Source organism: Hippocampus bargibanti, linkage group LG02 (genome assembly GCF_051943395.1).
Source record: "Hippocampus bargibanti isolate YZ-2025 linkage group LG02, ASM5194339v1, whole genome shotgun sequence".
Classification (NCBI taxonomy): Eukaryota; Metazoa; Chordata; class Actinopteri; order Syngnathiformes; family Syngnathidae; genus Hippocampus; species Hippocampus bargibanti.
The window spans coordinates 3664242-3684699 of record NC_142735.1 but is presented as its reverse complement, the minus strand read 5'-3'; the positions used below and the strand labels follow the sequence as shown (position 1 = coordinate 3684699).

The window sequence follows — 20458 nt, the reverse complement described above, 5'->3', positions numbered from 1 at the left end:
TTGTTTGGGCTCAAAACGTCATGTTGCACCAAAAAGAGCCAGAAGAGGGCAACCAAGCTCCATATAAGGAATTTATCAGCCTGTGGAAACGGGCTGATTAATTCCTCACAGGGAGCTTGGTCGCCATTTTCTGCCTCTTTTCTGGGACACTACATTGCAGTCCAGATGCCTCAAAATGACACGGAAGGACTTCTTTAATCAATTGCAAACATGTATGCTTTCCTCTTCAGAACTATTTGAATCATATTCATAACTGGATGTGTAACAAGAAAGCATATTCTCCGAATCTGAAGCCAATCAAAACATTGGCTTCAGATTCAGAGAATATGCTTTCACCTTGAATTCACCTTACGAACAGATGCACTTTACAAACAACCATTCGGAACGTATCTCGTTCGTAAATTGGGGAGCGTCTGTAAATTGAAATGGAAAAAAAAAATAAAAATACGACAAATTCTAATGTTTTTTTTCCCACTTTTTATTTACAAGGGATTTTCATTTTTGGCTTAACACATAAACCTTTTCTTGACAAGTCCTGCAATTTAAAGCACATTTTTTTTCTTTTGAGATGACAACCATTATAATCTCAAGACATAATATATTGACTTTGTTAAATTGTTAAAATTGTCAGTAGAGACAAACACGCCCACACACAAACATGTATACGGTCCATGTCAAACATATAGTTTACTGGAGTGATATCACAAGCAATTTGAAACAAAAAAAAAGAATTCTTACTTTAAAAACATTCAAAAAACATTCCAAAAGGAAATGGAAAAACACACACACACACACACACACACACACACACACACACACACACACACACACACACACACACACACACACACACACACAAAGGAATTCCACAAACAGGCATTGTCGACACTTTAAAGTGGAGATCATTGTATGAACATCTGCTTGCAACTTTGAACTTTTTTCTACTCCCAATGTCTCATTGGAAGTTGATGAACATCGATTACACATTTCTAAGTACATATACACACAAAATACACATTCACAAGCCCTGCTTCTGGTCTCATTTCATTGGGAGGGAATCAAGGAAATGAGACAGTGAAGGACGGGCGATTCTACATCTCAATAAATATCGACACCCAACACATTACATGAATAACATTTACAATATAGAATCATAAAAGATTTGTCTTGAAGGAAGAACATTTTTCATTGGAAATTTTTGTCTTTTGTTGAGCTTTTTTTATCGGGTGGGGTTGTGGGTGGGGGCATGACAATAATTAGAATCGTATTTGTCCTTTATTAGAAATATTATTGTGCTGCTGGTTTGAATGGTGGCTCGCACGGATGCTTTTATGCTTCTGGCTCGTAGTCTTGGCTTTCCTGTGGAGTGAACAAACATGAATTGTTAGTCACAAAATGAAAGAATACACTGTACAGTGATACCTCGGTTTACAAACCCATTGGCTAACGAACTTTTCCGTTTAGGAACGTTACGTTTATGAAACGTTTACCTTGGCATACGAACTTTACCTTGGCATACATACTTTTTTCATACACGGAGCTGCCTCAATGAGTGATGTGTTGGTTGCGAACGAGCCCGTTCTAACAACAAAATGGCAGCCGACTGTTTTTGTTCTCTCGTCCCCGCCCCCAGTTTTCGGTTGAAGGTACATGATTGGTCAAGAACGCAGCAGTGAGGCGGGGGGATGGTTTAAACATTAAAGAGACAGGCAGACAACAGTGAGAGAGTTTCAACTTTGATAGTTAAAAGGCAGAGTTTAGACTGCAAGGTTAAAATGTCAATCAGGCTCCACAAACAACCCGTAAAAGCCATCTGTACACTTGATGCAAAAATCTATCAACCCAGCTAAACAGAACACAATTGATGAGGAACTAGATGCAATTATCACAGAGAAAACACCTACAAGGGATCATTCCTCAAGACGGTGAAAGAAGAAGGTTACGTTGCTCATCAAGTGTTTAATGCTGATGAAACCGGCCACTCCACTCCATCAAGCCATCAACGACCATCACAATGGTCAATAAAACCACTTTATTATACAGTACAGTTTATTTCCTTAATTACAATACTATATCACATTTATTATACCTAAAATAAGGTATATTTTGTGTAGTTTTAAGGCTTAGAAAATTAGAAAGTAGAAAATTATGTTTTATGGGGACCTGGGAACGGATTACTCTCATTTTAATGTTTTCCTATGGGAAACAAATTTTTGGGATACACACCTTTCGCCTTACACACTCTGTCTGGGAACCAATTAAGTCAGTAAGCCAAGGTATCACTGTGTTATGAAGTTTTTGTTCTAGGATAGCCAAAACTTTTACAACTGTTTATGATTTTCCAAAACAATCATTGACTGGGGAGATACAAGAAAAGAAAGATAGAGGGAGAAATCTTATCTACTCTTTGCGGACTACTGGAATTCTTCAACTTGATTAAAAAAAAAAAAACATGCAACTTTCGACGACTAGATTACATAACACATTCACTGCCATTCACAAATTTATTCGGGAATTGAAAATATGACATCGAGCGCCATTCCTGAATTTCTTCGGGTTTTGTTATTTTCATGCTTGGGCGCCGCTAAAGCGCTGGCCATGTCCTCTTGCAATGTTATTGCTTTTCTACGAGGGGGCAGCATTTCCTTTTCCATGTTATATATAATAATAATAATAATAATAATAATAATACATTTAATTAATAAGCGCCTTTCAAAACTCTCAAGGTCACTTTACAGTCACAGGATAAGTTTTTCTGTCGATGAGCAGCGGCAGCCACACGCGCCAGCGTTCACTCAACCCGGAAAGTTACTCAAATAGATAGGAAGCTAGCTAGCTATCTAGCTAATAAATAGCTCACACAATAGATAGCTAGCTAGATAGTCCGCCAGCCAGATAGACCGCTAATAGCTAGCTAGTCAGCCAGCTAGACCGCTAATTTCAAGCTAATAGATAACTAACAGAGAGCAAATAGGTAGCTTGATAGCTAGCTCGACTGTCGTAATTTATGATGAATTGTTTTCAAAGTTTACTGAAGCTGATACGTTCGCGCTTTGTTGCAGCTTCAGATGTTGTTGAAGCGCTATATAAACCGATATTGCATTGTATTTTGGACAGCCGCCCTCATTTCAAGCTCAGATGACTCCAGACCCATATAATTTAGGAATTAGCTTTTTTTCTGATGAAAGATGAGAGTCTTAAGTTTCTTATGCTGTATCGAATGTTTATGTAGTACTAAATCTCAATATTCTGTGGGTCCTGGAATTTGGCATAAGAGTGGACACGTTTTTGCACATCATTTGGCAGTGAATGAGTTAATTTCATTCTTGTACATTTACATCATGTTGATCGTGGCACCCTAATGAATAGAGACAGTCATGATCGCCGAAGAGAAAGTGATATCAATAAAATAAAAAACGTTAATGTAATGCAACATTAAAAAAAATAATAATAATAATCAACCAAAACATAATATAATGGGATAAATAAATCAAAAATGAAGACATTCTTTCATTTTAATGAGATCCACGTCAGCCTTTTGGCATATAGACTGACAATACAATATTTCATCATTTACATATGAATTAGGGAGTAGAGGAAGGGGTTCAATATTAATGTCATTGCAGTTTTGAATGGCCTTTTAGGCGCCGAAATATGTCCCCGATCCATTGGTGAAAAGCACGCTTTGATCCTCTCCTCTTTCATCTAGTGGTGTAGGTGTAGAAAAATGCTTAATAATTAATAACTGTCTGTGTCTTTTGTGTTATGTCACATTATTTGTTATTTAGTTTTGTTGTTATTTTGACTTCAAGATGGCGTCGCAAGACTGGCTGCCTTTACAGCAGGTCCTATATTTCTCCATTGCGAGACTAATAAAGGCTAATATAATCCAATAAACCACCCAGATATGACATAATTTCCGAAAACAACGCATTAAATCCTACTCATTGGTTACAAACAGGTTTTGCGGACCAGCGTGCACAAAGCTGAAAGATGACGTCACTACATAGTGTGCTGAGTTCAATGTCTCTGTGTGGCCTACAGGGGGCAGCAGCAGGCCGAAGAAGAGCTTCAAGAACGAGTCGTGAGCTCATACCCAGCATCCATTTAACTGCTCACGCCTCCTGCTCACACAGTCTTAAATTCACAGACCGCGATGCTCCTTAGTCATCATTAAAACGAACTGAATGGTTTTCCATCAACACAGCCAAAAGTGAGGTGTCATGCAAATTCTTCCTGCACTATAATTCACATTTACAGCAATGCAGGGAGGCCCATAGTGTTACCCAGAATGCAATAAGGCAGTGGACGTCATCACCACACCCGTTCAGACCATGAGAGTGTGCAACTGCTGAAGGGAGCGGGATGGGGGAAGGGAAGGATAGGCAAAGGAAGCAATGAGAGAACATGGATGTCATGAGTCACCGCCTGGCAGAAACGTGAATGATTTTAAAAAAAATGCCGTTTTGCTCACGGGACTGATTGGAAAGGAAAGGAAAAAAAAACACAAATAAAACAGTGTCGAATGGGATAAAGGAAGGGAAATTATCAAGTGAAGCCATAAAAACAAAAAAAAAAATGTGAACATTTAAGTCATATTCGATAGGAAACAGAAAAAAACAACATCCGAGTTACGACCGGGTTCCGTTCAGACAAAACGGTCGTAAATCAAACGGTTGTAAATCGAAAAGCATTCAAAATGGCTGACGCGAGGGTCACGTGATCAAAACAAATGATGACACACTGGCATCTCCTATACGACAGGATAGTATACGATGTCAATCTGTTGTTTTTAAGCAACGGTTTCTATTGAATATTATTATATACCAAAATGTTGAGAGTTCATTGATAAATCTTATCACTTTTAGTGTCATTTTAATCATTTTATATTTCGTATTATCGATCTTTATTACTGTGTCAGCGCACACGCTTTGCCCTTTAACAAATACCTTGTGATATTCATTGGTCTTGCATGTTGTAATTTAACAAAACTTTGAGCATATATATATATATATATATATATATATATATATATATAGCTAGCTAGAAAGCTAGCTAGATAGGTAGGTATCTAAGTAGCTAGCTAGGTAGCTAGCTAAGTAGGTAGGTAGCTAGGTAGGTATCTAAGTAGCTAGCTAGGTAGCTATGTAGGTAGGTAGGTAGCTCGGTAGGTAGCTAGCTAAATAGCTAGGTAGGTAGCTAGGTTGGTATCTAAGTAACTAGCTAGGTAGCTATGTAGGTAGGTAGGTAGGTAGCTAGTTAGGTAGGTAGCTAGGTAGGTAGGTAGCTAGTTAGCTAGGTAGGTAGGTAGCTAGATAGGTAGCTAGTCTGTGTCTTTTGTGTTGTCATATTATTTTGTTATTTTGACGTCAAGATGGCGCCGCAACATTAGCTCCCATATTTTGTTCTTCTACTTCTTCTGTTTTCTTTCCTCTTCCTTTTATCACTTTGTTGGTGTGAATAGTGACCTTGAGAGTTTTGAAAGGCGCTTATGAATAAAATGTATTCTTATTATTATTATTATGGACTTTCTCCATTGTGAGACTTGTTTTTGCTTGCGTACGTGCGCGGGTGTCGATGCATGCATAATGGAACTTTGTGGGAGGTCGACTGCTTGAAAAGTAGATCTTTGGTCAAAAATGGTTGGGCACCTCGGATCTATAGGGTAGTTTATGTAAGATAAGAGAGTACACGGCAGAAAAGTGCATATCGGAGACAATGAATATGGCAATTAGTGGACTCAACCCTGACTGTAAAATTGAATATTTGAGTGTTATAAAAAATATGCAAAAAAAAAAAAAAAAGGGAATTCCACTGCGTGATAGAAAAGTGTGAGTGTGTGATTACAAGCTGATCACCTGCTGGGTGTCATCATATGTCTCTCCTTCTGGCTCCAGCATTCCCTCTGACTGGCCCTCCATGACCTCTTGTCCATATTCCTCAGGCTGCATGTATCAGAGAGAAAATAATGAAAAGATGAAGTACTTAGCAGACATACACAGAGACACACGGTCAAATGTGAAGAGATGCACCCCACCCCAGTGCATTTGCCATTGTGACTTGATGCAATTTCCGTGTATTTTTTTTAAACAAATAAAAGTCATAGATTCATCAGTCGTTCGGTTAAAGGTCCAAATATATTCAACAAAATGGTTTTGGTATGATAAACTTGGATGATGCAAAAATAAAGTAAATGGACCATGAATTAACTCATTCACTGCCAGACGTGCAAAAACGTGTCCAGTCCAGTGCCGGGGTTTTTTGTCATTTTCACTCAAATTGCAGGTCCCACAGAATATTGAGTTTTAGGACTACATAAACATTCAATACAGCATAAGAAACCTTAGACTCTCTACTTTCATCAGAAAATAAATTAATTCCTAGTTTATTTGGTTCGGGAGTAACACAATAATAAATAAATAAAATAATAATAATAATAAAATAAAATAAAATAAAATAAAATAAAATAAAATAAAATAAAATAAAATAAAATAAAAAATAAAATAAGGCATATTGGTCTGGAGTTATCTGAGCTTGAAATGGGGGCGGCTGTACAAAAGGCAAATGCTGCCCCTTCGTGGAAGGGAAAAGCCAGAGGTCTGACCAGCGCTTTATTCAGGGGAATGGCGCTCCACCTCATATTTTCAATTCCCGGATACATTTGGGAATGGCAGTGAATGAGTGAAAATGAAAAGCAGTTTACACAAAAAAAAAAAAATGAATGAATGAATGAACGAACTAACAAATGAATGAATGAATATACAGTAAAGTCTCGTTATATCGATATTCAAGGGAGTCCGAAAAAAATATCGATATAACCGGGACTATCGATATATCCGACCCTGTTTGCATGTAATTTTCTCTGTGCGTGCATAGAAATAGTATCGATATAACCGGGACTATCGATATATCCGATATCGATATAACGAGACTTTACTGTATATATAATCACATTTGTCGAGGCATAATTTACAGTCCAGATTTGTTTTGTTTAAATGCAAGTGTATGTAATGTTTTTCGGCGATTAACTCATTCTGTCACGGCTCCCTTAAAGGACAACCAACATCACTTTTTTGTTTCCTAACTGACATCAGAAAAAAGTTTTATAGCATCTAAAATACCCAAAACACGCAGTATGATATTTTTAGTCAAATGCAAAACACCAATAAAAATGACTTAAAGTGTCCAAAATCTGCAAAAAAATTGAGCTGCTAATTGGGCATTTTCAGAAAATCCCACCCCCAGTGCGTGTGCAATCGATTAAAGAATTTATTCTGTGCCATTTTGAGGCAACATTGGGGGAAAATGTATCAGCAAAAAAGAGGCAGAAAATGGCGACCAAGTGTGAGGAATTAATCAGCCCGTTTGCACAGGCTGATAAATTCCTTACATGGAGCTTTGTCGCCCTCTTCTGCCACTTTTTGGTGCAACACGACATTTTCAGACCAAACAAGTCCAGCAAAATGCATTGATGTGATGGAAGGACTGATACAATGTGTCATTTTTTCGGTCAGGGGTGTTCCTTCAGTGACGTAGGGTGAGGACTCGTCACCAACTCGAAAACAAGACTTCCTGAATATTCAGCGCGAGTCTTCAAACGTAAAATATAGCTATATGCGGTGGAATCTTTGTAAAATACGCTCAGTAGAAGTCATTTGAAGCCATTTTACAAATTATGGACACAACTTGTCCAGAGATGTCGGTTGTCCTTTAAACCAAACTGCCCTCCTCCAATGCCAGGAAAACAACTTTAATCTGTTGTGTTTATACGACTCAAAGAGAATATTCACTTTGGTGACCTCACAAGGTATCGACTATGTCCTTTCTCTGCAGTTTGTTCATCAAGATCTGTGCAACAATGAGTCCTGAATACAAAGCTAGTGGGTCACCATTCTTATTTTTAAACCTCTTCTAATAAAGTCAATTAGGTCGAAGAACAAGCTGTAATCCTCTGTGAGGGAGCCACCGCAATGACTCCCTGAGTAAAAGCTGAAGAACTCTGTTTTGTCACCTTATTTGGAACTGAATTCGATTCTAATAATGGGCTCTAATCGACAAGTTCAAAATGTGTCCACTAAAAAAAAGTTGCCATTGCTGCCCTTGCTCATTACAATATACAACTACACTGCATCATACTGACAGATGTAATAATTCGGAAGTTTAGTGACGCAAGTGGGACAAAAACAAGTCCAAGATGGCGCCCGTGTAGGCAGCCATCTTGGACTAAGAATGGTGCATGAGAGGGTTAAATAAGTATTTGCAGTGGCTTGTAGATGACAGAATTCTAAGATGGCGTTTGAGTAGGCAGCCGTTATCAAGTGCTCTCAGGAGCCTTGCTTTGTTTTGGGGTTGTTTTTGCGTTGTCTTTTTTGGCCACGACATTCATCAAGGAGGAGACTATACTGAGCCATTGCGCCTTTTTGGCAGCATGAATATGCCAGCACTGTCAGTGCCATTTGACTGTCATCGCTGGACAACTTCTGGGGTGATTGTGCTTTTTTGTGCCTGTAATTGGCAGCATTTTCACTGCCTCGCTCTGTTCAGTGGAAAGTTTGGTGTTTTTGGACAGTTTGGATGGATGGCTTGAGGAGCCCGCAATGAGAAGAAAGGTGCGTCAGCGCAGAGCGCCAATGCGTATGTGGAACTGTCGCGGCTTGGAATTGAAGCGGATTTATGTGGGACAGGAGATGTGAGACAGTCTCTTTTCGTCAATGGATGTACAACTTCGTGTTTGCTTTTAAACAGACGTCTCTGATCCACTGGTGAAAAGGACGCTCTGATCCTCTCTTTGTTCATCTAGAACTACTTCATACAACAAAGAGGGTGCAGGAAGTGCTGAAGATTGAATGACTCTGTGTCTTTTGTGTTGTGTCACATTATTTGTTATGTAGTTTTTTTGTTGTTGTTTTGACTTCAAGATGGCGCCACGAGAGTGGCTGCTTTTACAGCAGGTCCGGTATTACGTCTTTCTACTTCTTCCTTTCCTTTCCTCTTACTGTCATCTATTTGCTGCTTTGAATTGTAAATTTCTCCACTACTTGGTCGAACATCAATTGTGCTGAGTACAAAAGTGCAAAAGTGCAGTTGAATTCAATAGACTTGCATGACTTAAATTCTTAGGACAACAAGCATGACCAGCATTTTGTTCATGTGAAATTATTCACAAATGACAAACGCACATTGTTTCATTATATTGCAAGGAAAAAACATGGCCAAATGTACATACATTTATGTCAGATGGGAATTCATCCTTCTTCAAAAGGCCAGTGGCGGCAGCAATGTTCTCCATCGCTCCAGTGGTCTTCTCAGCCACTACACACACATAAACACACACATACAATTTTCAGAAGAGAATCTTTTAGAAAGTTCAAATTTATGCACAGGATGTGCACATGTCACAACTATTTCTTTGTGGTTTTCATCAGACTATTGAATCAAATTCCAGCAGCTGAAATAATATTCAAAATAAGAACTCACCTGTGCCGACACTGTCTTTGGCTTTGTTACCTAGTTTACAAAAGACAAAGACAAATTACTTAGACATGTTTAATTCAACTGTAAAAATCATCTTTGTTTTGTGGTCCTGGGTAGCTATTACACTTAAGGACAAACGACGTGACTTTTTTGTTTTTTAACTGACATCAGAAAAACGTTTTATAGCATCTAAAATACCCAAAACACGCAGTATGATATTTTTAGTCAAATGCAAAACACCAATAAAAATGACTTAAAGTGTCCAAAATCTGTTCCAGAAGGTCCCGCCCTCTTGTTCGTGATGTCACCCCAAGACGTCTTGCCTTGCTGGAGAATCAAAACAATGGCTTCAGATTCGGAGAATATGCTTTCTTGTTACTCATTCAGTTATGAATATGATTCAAATAGTTCTGAAGAAGAAAGCATACATGTTTGCAATCGATTAAAGAATTTATTCTGTGTCATTTTGAGGCATCAGGGGTGGGAAATGTCGCATCCAAAAAAAGGCAGAACATGGCGACAAAGCAGTGTAAGCAATTAATCAGTCCGTTTCCACAGGCTGATTAATTCCTTACAAGGATATTTGTCGCCCTCTTCTGCCTCTTTTTGGTCTTACACGAAGTTTTCAGACCAAAGTACAGCAAAATGCATTGACGTGATGGAAGGACTGCGACAATGTGTCCTTTTTTCGGTCAGGGGCGTTCCTTTAGTGACGTCACGTACGGACTCGTCACCAACTCAAAAACAACACTTCCGGAATATTCAGCGCGAGTCTTAAAACGTAAAATATAGCTATATGCTGTGGAATCTTTGTAAAATACACTCAGTAGAAGTCATTTAAACCCATTTTACAAATTATGGACGCAACTTGTCCGGAGACGTCGGTTGTCCTTTAAACAAAGAAATGGCGCAATAGGGCACCGCACATGCTGAGAGGATGAAGAATCCATCACATGATAATCACAGTCGACATTTGAAATATTAATATCTCAATGTCAGCTGTGATGAGCTATGTAGATATTCAAGCTCAATTAAAAACTCCCAGGGAGTCGCATCGTATGCTAACCTGCAATAGCATGCTTCTAAACATTTGAGCAAGGTGTGGAATGATATCAGGAAGGATTAGGCCAATAATCTATGAGGCCCATTGAAACAGACAGTCCTTGGGGATGTTTCCTCCTGACCACTCTAAAAAGAATCTCTTCAAGGACAACCGACGTATAGTGACAGGGCAGCTCTTAAAATATTTTTAAAATGAAAATGATTATAATCAATTGAATGAATTGATTTCTAGAATGATTGCGAGGGATTATCCGAAGGTACTGTCATCTTCATGACTGACATTTCATATCATCCACCACATGTCCACATTTTTCTGCCTGGAACTCCATCAAATGCACCAAAATCACATGACACCACCGACACCATGAATTGGATGTGGTTTTTGTGAATGTCAAATTTAGTTGACATTTTGCCACCAAATTTGCAGATACACCAGAGGCACACCACAAAGGTGTAGCGTGACTACCAAATTCACACACACGCTTAACTAGCTCCAATCTACCAAATTAGGGTCTGTGGCATTAAACTGTGTTTCACTACGGAAGCAAATTTTTAAATATGATATAAAACTGATGGATGAAAGTGCCACCTGGTATTAGAAATAATGAACAGTTGCTGACGTGACACCATAGGCCATTAAAACCTAGTTCCAACGAGCAGCAGGAGTTCACGATTGTACTCCTGTAATTATGAGCTATGAGTGAAGGTAATGATTTGTTTCATAGATATATAAAGACTCCCACATAGCTCATATTTCCAAACTGGCCAAAGACATGAAGGCACAAGGGAACAATTCATTCAAGAGACTTAATCAACTTTATGGCTGCTTTAAAATACAACCACGGCATTGTTCAATTGTTTGAACTATTTTTCCCCTGTTGCGCTGCCTCCATATGTGTGTTTTTGTATTGAAGCATTTAACCAATCACATTTCAGCCTTCATTTGTTACCAGGGTGAGAAATCTACCTGGACGCCTTCACAATCAGTTCTGCAGGCCCTGTCGTAAATGCAGTGTCAATGACTGTCGCTTTCATCAATCAGATTTAAAGTTGGCAACCAACCCAAGGCTTGCTGGAAGGCGCTGGAAACGTCAGTTTTCACAAACTATGATTAGCTAGTCTCCAGCCAATCATAATAGTATCACTAGCCGCTAGTGATAATCGCATACTGGCCAGAGCTAGCACACTGTATCTGTAGCGAGTTGCATAAGCAAATATATTGTTGTGTTGATTTAATGGCAGTTTTGTCAACCCATAATGTCTGAAGAAGGAGAAGAAATTGATGTGATTGGGGATATACTGTTCAAGCCATTTTCAAGATGGACTTTTCAAGACTAGATGGACATCATCAATGGTGGACAGCTACGAAGCAAGTAAAAATAGCAAATATTATTGCAATTATATGAGGTTATCGTAAATCATAGTGAAAATTCGAACAGTTTAATGACAGTATTTCTTAAGTTTCTTCAAGTCACACGTTATTTCCTGGCCAACGACACCCTCTAATGGACGTGTAGTAATAACACACCACACACGCAGCTGATTGATTCAGACTGAAGGCCTAGGATAGACATGCACGACCCACCAATGGCAGATTCACAACAAACCTAAACCGAGGAAATGCATCCATATAACTATGAGTTAGTAGGTGCGCTGAAAGAACAACTCCTACAGTCCCCAAAAAAAATGTGTGTTCTATTTTTGGCATAACAAGACAATTGTGGAGAATCTGAAAAAGAGCCAGCATGCAGTTTGAGTACTGCCTGGCATGTTTTCTGCTCGTGATAAGTGACAGGGACACAGTAATTGGATTTCAGGTCAGATCTAATTGCACATACATCTGACAATGTTTTTTTTTTCCCCACAAGGTCCCTACACGGTGCGACCACATCAGTGGTGACAACCACCAGGGGTTTCCATTTTGGGTCTTCTAGAAAAGAAAGATCATACTGATCTATTGATAGCTGCGCAATGCAGGACTTGGCCATTATTTAATCACACAACAGGCATCTCAGGAATGCATGTGTTTTGTTTTTTCTTCAGTGGATCAAATCGGCACACTCAATTTAGCTTACTTGTTTCTCGCTGCATCAACTACCGTATTTTCCCGTGTGTAAGGCATTTGATTTTATTATTGTAATTTCAGGTCATTTTATTTTAGGGCCGGTGGGTCTTCAACTAATTTACAAATAATCGGCAAACATTTTATCCATAGTGTATTTAAATGTTAATAAAAGAATACTGATGTTAATTTTTATTTACCTCACAAATTGTTTTTTGGGGGGAAATCAAATACCATATTTTCCACTGTATAAGGTGCACCGGAGTATAAGGCGCACCCCAATAGATGGTGTTTTTTTCAAACCTTTTACATATATTAGGCGCACCGGAGTATAAGGCGCACCTTCAATGAATGACAAAGGTTTTACAAACATAATAGATAAATATATAAAACTTTGCCAAATATAAGCACCGCCACCTCTGGACATTAAAGGACAACCGACGTCACTTTTTTGTTTCCTAACTGACATCAGAAAAACATTTTATCACATCTAAAATAACCAAAACACGCAGCATGATATTTTTAGTCGAATGCAAAAAACACCAAGAAAAATGACTTAGTGTCCAAAATCTGCAAAAAAATGAGCTGCGAATTGGGCATTTTCACAAAGTCCCGCCCCCAGTTCGTGACGTCATGCCAAGACGTCTTGCATTGCTGGAGAGTCAAAACAATAGCTTCAGATTCAGAGAATATGCTTTCTTGTTACACATCCAGTTATGAATATGATTCAAATAGTTCTGAAGAGGAAAGCATACATGTTTGCAAACGATTAAAGAATTTATTCCGTGCCATTTTGAGGCAACATTGGGGGGAAATGTCTCACCCAAAAAGAGGCAGAAAATGGCCACTGAGCTCCTGTGAGGAATGAATCAGCCCGTTTCCACAGACTGATAAATTCCTTACATGGAGCTTGGACGCACTCTTCTGGCTCTTTCTGGTGCAACACGAGGTTTTCAGACCAAACAAGCATTGACGTGATGGAAGGACTGCTACAATGTGTCCTTTATTTTCGGTCAGGGGTGTTCCTTCAGTGACGTCACGTACGGACTCGTCACCAACTTAAAAACAAGACTTCCAGAATATTCAGCACAAGTCTTAAAACGTAAAATATAGCTATATGCGGTGAAGTCATTTGAAGCCATTTTACAAATTATGGACACAACTTGTCCGGAGACGTCGGTTGTCCTTTAAGGATATATATATAGGGCCAGAGGTACTAGCAAATTTTAGTTCGCTGACGAAGCTTCTCAGATGAGGAGCGAAACGTCCAACCCCTTCAAAGAAGGACAGATGATGGGTGAAGAAACCTTTTCAGCGATGGACCACTGCTGTACGACTGAGAGCTTACAAAGACGTATTCCAAATATAAGGCAAACCACGTTATAAGGCGTTACATTAGAGGCAGTTACGCACAACTTCTACAGGGGAAAATGGAGTTCGGGCTTCTGAAAGGCATTGCTAGACCTGTTGTGGCTCAATATTACTTCACATATAAGGCGCTTCTGTATATAAGGCGCATCTTTTGAAGAAAATCAAGGCTTTTAGGTGCGCCTTATACATCGGAAAAAACAGAACATGGCATGCAAAGTGAATACAGAAGTTATTTCTGTCGCTTTACTATTTGCAAATGAACTTTGATGCATACTGTAATTTACATATGTGTGCCTGCTTGAAAAGGACAATAAATATTCAAACAATTCACAACACAAAATAAAAAAAACTCACAAAGACTCCCTGTTATTGTGCCATATTAATGTCTGTCAATAAGTAACACTTCAGCAGTGATAGGGCTTTGCGACTTACAAAATGAGAAAACATAAGTGAGATGGAATTGTGACACGCAATCTGCAGTGAAGTAGTCTTGCAGGAAACAAGAAATATATGTCATGAAATGGATGTGTATATGTGGCATACAGTGAGCTTTGCCTGCACATCAAGTGCACAAACATGGCACATGATGCCCCACCCCCAGCTCATCTCATGCTTCTCGCTCTATCAAGTGATGCGAGAGGATATTTAGAGCATCGCATCAGCTACGAATACTCCTCACCACAGTGCACTACAACTCGCAGCAACTGATATCGACGTTATTTCCACGCCAGTTATTAAAATAGCCTCTATAATTAATAGCACAGTGGATCGACTGCTATAGCTTTCAACACGGACATTGAATGTTTGTCTGCTTGAATTAATAATTGATTTTGCAATTAATAGCATTCCAGCCAATGCACCCATTTTCTACTTTCAAGTAAAATAATAAGTTTTATAAACTACATTGAAAATTGGGGCCAGAATTAGAACAAGACAGTGTGACTTGACTAATATTTCTTTGGTCACACTTTATATCAATTCCCCTTACAGCGGTTATCAGTCCTGGATTTGGGTCCATCTTACCTACAAACATAACTCCCTCTTTAGTCTTCTCGGCCGCCACGGCAACTCCTTCCTTGGTCTTCTCTGCAGCCACAGCCACGCCCTCCTTGGCTTTGGACAAACCCTTCATCAACACGTCCATCTTGGGGGAGCAACTGTGCAGAAGTTAACACGTAGTAGTCAATCACAGACTTGCAAAGAGATTCATGCTAATAAAGAGGATGAAACTGTTCGATATATGCAATGGAACATGCAGTGTGTCCTGAAGAGCTGGGGAAATGGGAGCTATACCGCCCCGTGTGGTAAATCATAGCAGGTGCATTCAGGCCAACAGCCTAGTCGGGGAAAAATAGCCACTGTGTTCATTCACGCATCAGGGCCCTTTTCAGAAATCTCCCACAGGCATTAATATTCAAAGCGAAAATATTTCAATTAAATTGTTAATTGGGCCGGTGGGTCGTTAATTATTCCTCACTTGTAATGCTACACTCAAAATTGGGGAGATGCTTGCCTGCATGGGAACCGGGGCCTTTTTTGAAGGACTGCACAGCATATTCATTGAGGTGAGATTTATTACTGGGGGATGGGAACACTGCCATCGCTACACGCATCTCGGTGCTAACATATACATGGAGGGTAATACAATAAGCATGACCGATTTTTGCACAAAATTAACATGCAATTTCAATCGGACGCCATTGCCTGTACACCCGATTAATTATTTGATGACGCGCAGCAAATGTATAAAGCGATTGGGAACATTTTCAATAGCAATAAACAATATAGCATTCGAAATAAAAAAAACACCGTATTCGATATGTTCACAGCAATTATATAAGCCGTCTCTTTAAATGGTGGCGAACCGCTGAACAGTGACGGCGACAAATACCACTTGCAAGCCAATTAACGAATATAAAATGTCTCCCTACCTATTTACAAATAGCCTTAGATTGTCTGCTTCGTGGTCGATCGTGTGGAACTGTCGTCTTTTTGGAGTGCAGATATCTTGCAACGATTACTACGGTGGGTCTTCCTCACGATGATTTCCACCAACAGTGCGGCTGAGAGCGTCACGTACCCCTTTTCCTCCCCCTCCCTTCCACTCCTACACGCCTCCACCCTCACCGCCAAGCCTCCTCCACTATATTGATCACCCCCTGGCTCGATTTCACCTGCTACGGCGAGCATAAAGGCTAGAAAGACGCCAACGTCACGATTTATCGAATGTAGTTGTCGGCATTTTAGATATATATTTTTTTTGTAATAGAAAGTCCATTCAAGTAAATTCATTTCGACTGTTGAAGATATTCGATGATTACTACACCGAAACGATGCATGAAATCTAACGTCAAATGCAACTACAGGAGACAGATACAAATTCTCTTATACACAATTCTGCTGCATAGTATTTATTCTCACGACTTGCAGCAATGCCAGCTGCCTTGGGCAAGCTGTGCCCCCGTTAGTCCATTGCTGGTGCTGCTGGTGGATAGTTTCATGAACATGAAAGCTGCGTCGCATGTTGACTTTTTTGCCCCCGCATACAAGATAGGTCAGTAGAGTCACAATGTGACCTTCATTTTGATGCGTTTAAGGACTACAATAATAAAGTAAAAACTACGTGGTTCTGTGCTAGACCTGCAGGTTTCAAGCTGGTTTTTTTCCCAAGCCGAACACACGCGCGCGCGCACTCTCTGACGTGTACAGTGACGTTTTCGTCCGTGTCCTGGGGTAGGAGGGGGTTTGATCGAATTACGCCCCCAAATTTCTCCTAGGTGTTAGGAAATCCCAGCTAGCTAACTCTCCTTATACTCACTCCATCCACCCCCGTTTGTCGTCCGTAAATCGTTCCGCCGCCATGTTGGCCTACATTCAAGTCATACTGACTAACGACGGTGTCACGAGTAACACGTATTTACTTTGAAATCGCCTACCATGATTTTAATCATCCTAAAAATGGTTATGTAATTGCGTCGACAGGGGAACACCCACACTCCATCCATGGTGCTGTAAAAGATAGTTACACATGTGAATGTATTGGATGTAATGATATGACAGACAGAAAAATGATGCCCGTTGTAAAGAATACAGTCCAACAAATACCACGAAGCCATTGTATTTTATAGTCACAATTCTTCGGAAGAACATTATACAGTAGTCAAGGATTTCTTAAGCAATTGCAAGCCGAAGTTGCCCTCTTGTGGTCAAGTACAATAAAACAAGCGCCAACAGTATACTACAGTCCAGTGGTACTTAAGCCTCATATGGTAAGGGGTCAATTATTACCCGTTAACATTTTTGTTGACTAAATCATTGTATATCCTTTCCTTTCTTCCAAATAGTTCTAAAATATTCCAATGGGATAGAAAATATGTTGCCTCTCTTTTCAAGCGTGTTTGTAAAATGTCAGAACAGTTGTTGCTGTTGTCACCTGTTATTTGACTGCTTTGTGTGGATTTTTACATACGCGCAAGTAAAAATGACCCACAACATAATCATCGTGATTTTTTCCCCAACATAATATGAGGGTTAAGCTTGGTTCGACAGAACCTCTGGATGAAGGTTAAAACAGGTTAAAAAAATGTCAATTAGTTATGACATTCCCACTTGTCCATTGCTGGCAGCAGAACACTGCATTGCTTTTCCAATCAATGCTGCAGGACATTTAGTTTGCTCAGTTGTCACCATGTGACTGTTGTGATAGTACGCTATGAACTTAAAAAAATAGTATTCTTAAAACATATAATTTTGTTTACTTTCTTCTTTTTTTAAATGCATTTAGTATTTTTATGTACTCCAAAATAAGAGACATTTTATGACCACAGTGTGAGTGTTTATTTACTTTGTTTTAGATATATTTTCAAAGATACTTGAAACAAGGACATTATTTAACCACAAGAGATTCCCATTTCATGGGAAGATCAAAGCATTGTCATCAAATGGTGAGTAGTTTTACTTTGTTTGAATGTTGCTGTGACGATGACCATTTTGTGTTCGGGGGCCAGTGTCTTATTGTGCCGGTCCCGAGCCCGGATAAAAATGTGAGGAAAATAAGATTTTATTGAAGCCCGCCTCATAGAAGCTTTTCTCAGCGCGTTCTTTGTTCAACTTGGCCGCTTATTGTACTCTCCTAATAAGCGTCCAGCCATTGAGGATATCTTTGGGTTTTGCGGTCCATTTAACAAAGACTTTCTTTCGCGCACCACATTAGCTGGGACAACACTTGTGATGAAAATGGCACACATCTGAAAATGTGCGGCATATGTCAATTTAAAAAGCAGGAAAATGGAATGATATTAGCGCTACAGAATTGAACTTTCAACAGATAATGTGCTCTACAGTACACTGGACAATGGCGTTCAGTTGTTAAAGAGCTATTGGACGCATTGCAGTGCAAAGAGTTGAAGAAACATTGCAATCCAACATCAGGTCACACTGAAAAATATTTTTTTTTTGATGAAAATGGACTTAAACGACCCAAACATTCAACGCTGAGCTCCTCATCTAGCTCTTTTGAGGTCATAGGCTAAATTGTTTATCTTTTCCACCCAGGTTAAGGATTTCAAAAATATGTATGTTCGATTAAAAATATTTAACTATCTCGATATTTCAGATCATGTCATTTTAAAATTTCAAATCATTAGACTCTCTTGGTTCATCAGCAAAAAATGTTAATTCTTAAGTTATATCGGTCAGCTGAACCAAATAGAATACGTACATAAATACACCCTCCTACTTACAAACATTCAAGTTACGAACAACGGTACATACGAAAGTATTTGTAGTAACATGTAGTATTCTCTCCAGTTGTACATGTACATACCTTTATAGAGCATATATTTAATTAAATGTTTATTTTTCAGTAGAAATAAATACAACATACTTATACAAACCTTAAAGGACAACCAATGTCACTTTTTTGTTTTTTAACTGACACCAGAAAAACGTTTTATATACGTTTTACATACATACATACATACATACATACATACATACATACATACATACATACATACATACATACGTACGTACACACAAACACATACATACATAAACGCACACATACATACATAAACGCACACATACATACACACGCACACAAACACACATACATACACACGCACACATACATACATACACACACATACACACAAACACACATTCACAAATACATGCACACATACACGCACGCACGCACACACACACACACACACACACACACACACACACACACACACACGCACACACACACGCACGCACACACACACACACACACACACACACACACACACACACACACACACACACACACGCAAACACACACACTCCACAGATTGAAATACAGTCGGTGTCTCGTCTTGCGAGCCTTTACATACAAGCGCAATTACATAGAAGTCCATCATCTTGAAAAGCATGGGCAGGCCAACCTCATTCAATACTAACGCATGTGTGACGAATACAGAATACAAAGTAGATAAAAACATCTTTTGATGTGGTTTAAAGGCACCCAATGTCTTTTTAAGAACACACACACTGAAGATAATAAGTGTTAATTTATGGAACATATGTTGTTAACATATTTGTTTTCATAATCGGCTGTATCTATTATACTTATGGCGTGTTTGTCTATAGTCCTTAGATCAAAATACCCTTTGGGGGATAATAAAAAGATGAACCCAAATGAAAGGAATTATGCAAATAGTAGTCCACACAAAGTGCTTACAGCTACTCTCCATCTTCTTTGTGCATGCAGGCTTAATTCAATGCGTCGATGTGAGAGCATTTCCCTCAATGATTGACCTCCATACAGGAGACGAATGTACACCAAGATACACACATTAACAATGTGACACACAGGAAGCAATTGTGTCATTGCAATTAGTTCAGATGTGTGGGGGGCCTGGTGCACAAACACATTCATATTCTTTGGCATTCTGACTTTACTCACTGGTGCTTTCTACTATCTTTGTGACTGCTTTAATTCCTGTACAGTGTATAGGATAGCTGTTAAGTGCTTTGTTACAGCTTCATCTGTTGTTAAAGCGCTATCCTGCAAATTTCCCCATTGTGGGACGAATAAAGGTATTCTGATTCTGATATAAATCAATATGTATTACACTGTATTGTGTAAGTTATGTTTTTTTAATGCCTTAACTCATTCATTGCTAGACAATGTGCAAAAATGTGTCCACTCCATTGCCAGGGTTTTTGTCATTGTCATTTAAATTCCAGGAGCCCCAGAATATTGACTTTTAGGACTACATAGACATTCAATGCAGCGTAAGATACCTTAGACTCTCTATTTTCATCAGAAAAAAAATCTTAAATTATATGGGTCTGGAGTTATATGAGCTTGAAATGAGGGTAGCTGTCCAAAATACAATGCAATGCATACATATTGGTTTATGTAGCGCTTCAACAACAGCTGAAGCTGGAACAAAGCGTTAACATGGAAAAAAGGGAAATGCTGCCACCTTGTGGAAAAGA

The 20458-nt window shown here is 39.1% G+C and overlaps 1 protein-coding gene across 1 annotated transcript; it reads right to left on the bottom strand.

Annotated features, from left to right (window-relative positions):
• Nucleotides 1–475: 475 nt before the first annotated feature.
• sncb (synuclein, beta) lies at nt 476–16060 on the bottom strand. Its single transcript, XM_089020901.1, has 6 exons — nt 15901–16060; nt 14993–15126; nt 9478–9507; nt 9227–9312; nt 5859–5945; nt 476–1359 (listed from the first exon to the last, which is right to left on the bottom strand). Exons 2-6 carry the CDS (start codon nt 15111–15113, stop codon nt 1330–1332), a joined length of 354 nt encoding a protein of 117 aa, XP_088877027.1. The 5' UTR covers nt 15114–15126; nt 15901–16060; the 3' UTR covers nt 476–1329.
• Nucleotides 16061–20458: the final 4398 nt, after the last annotated feature.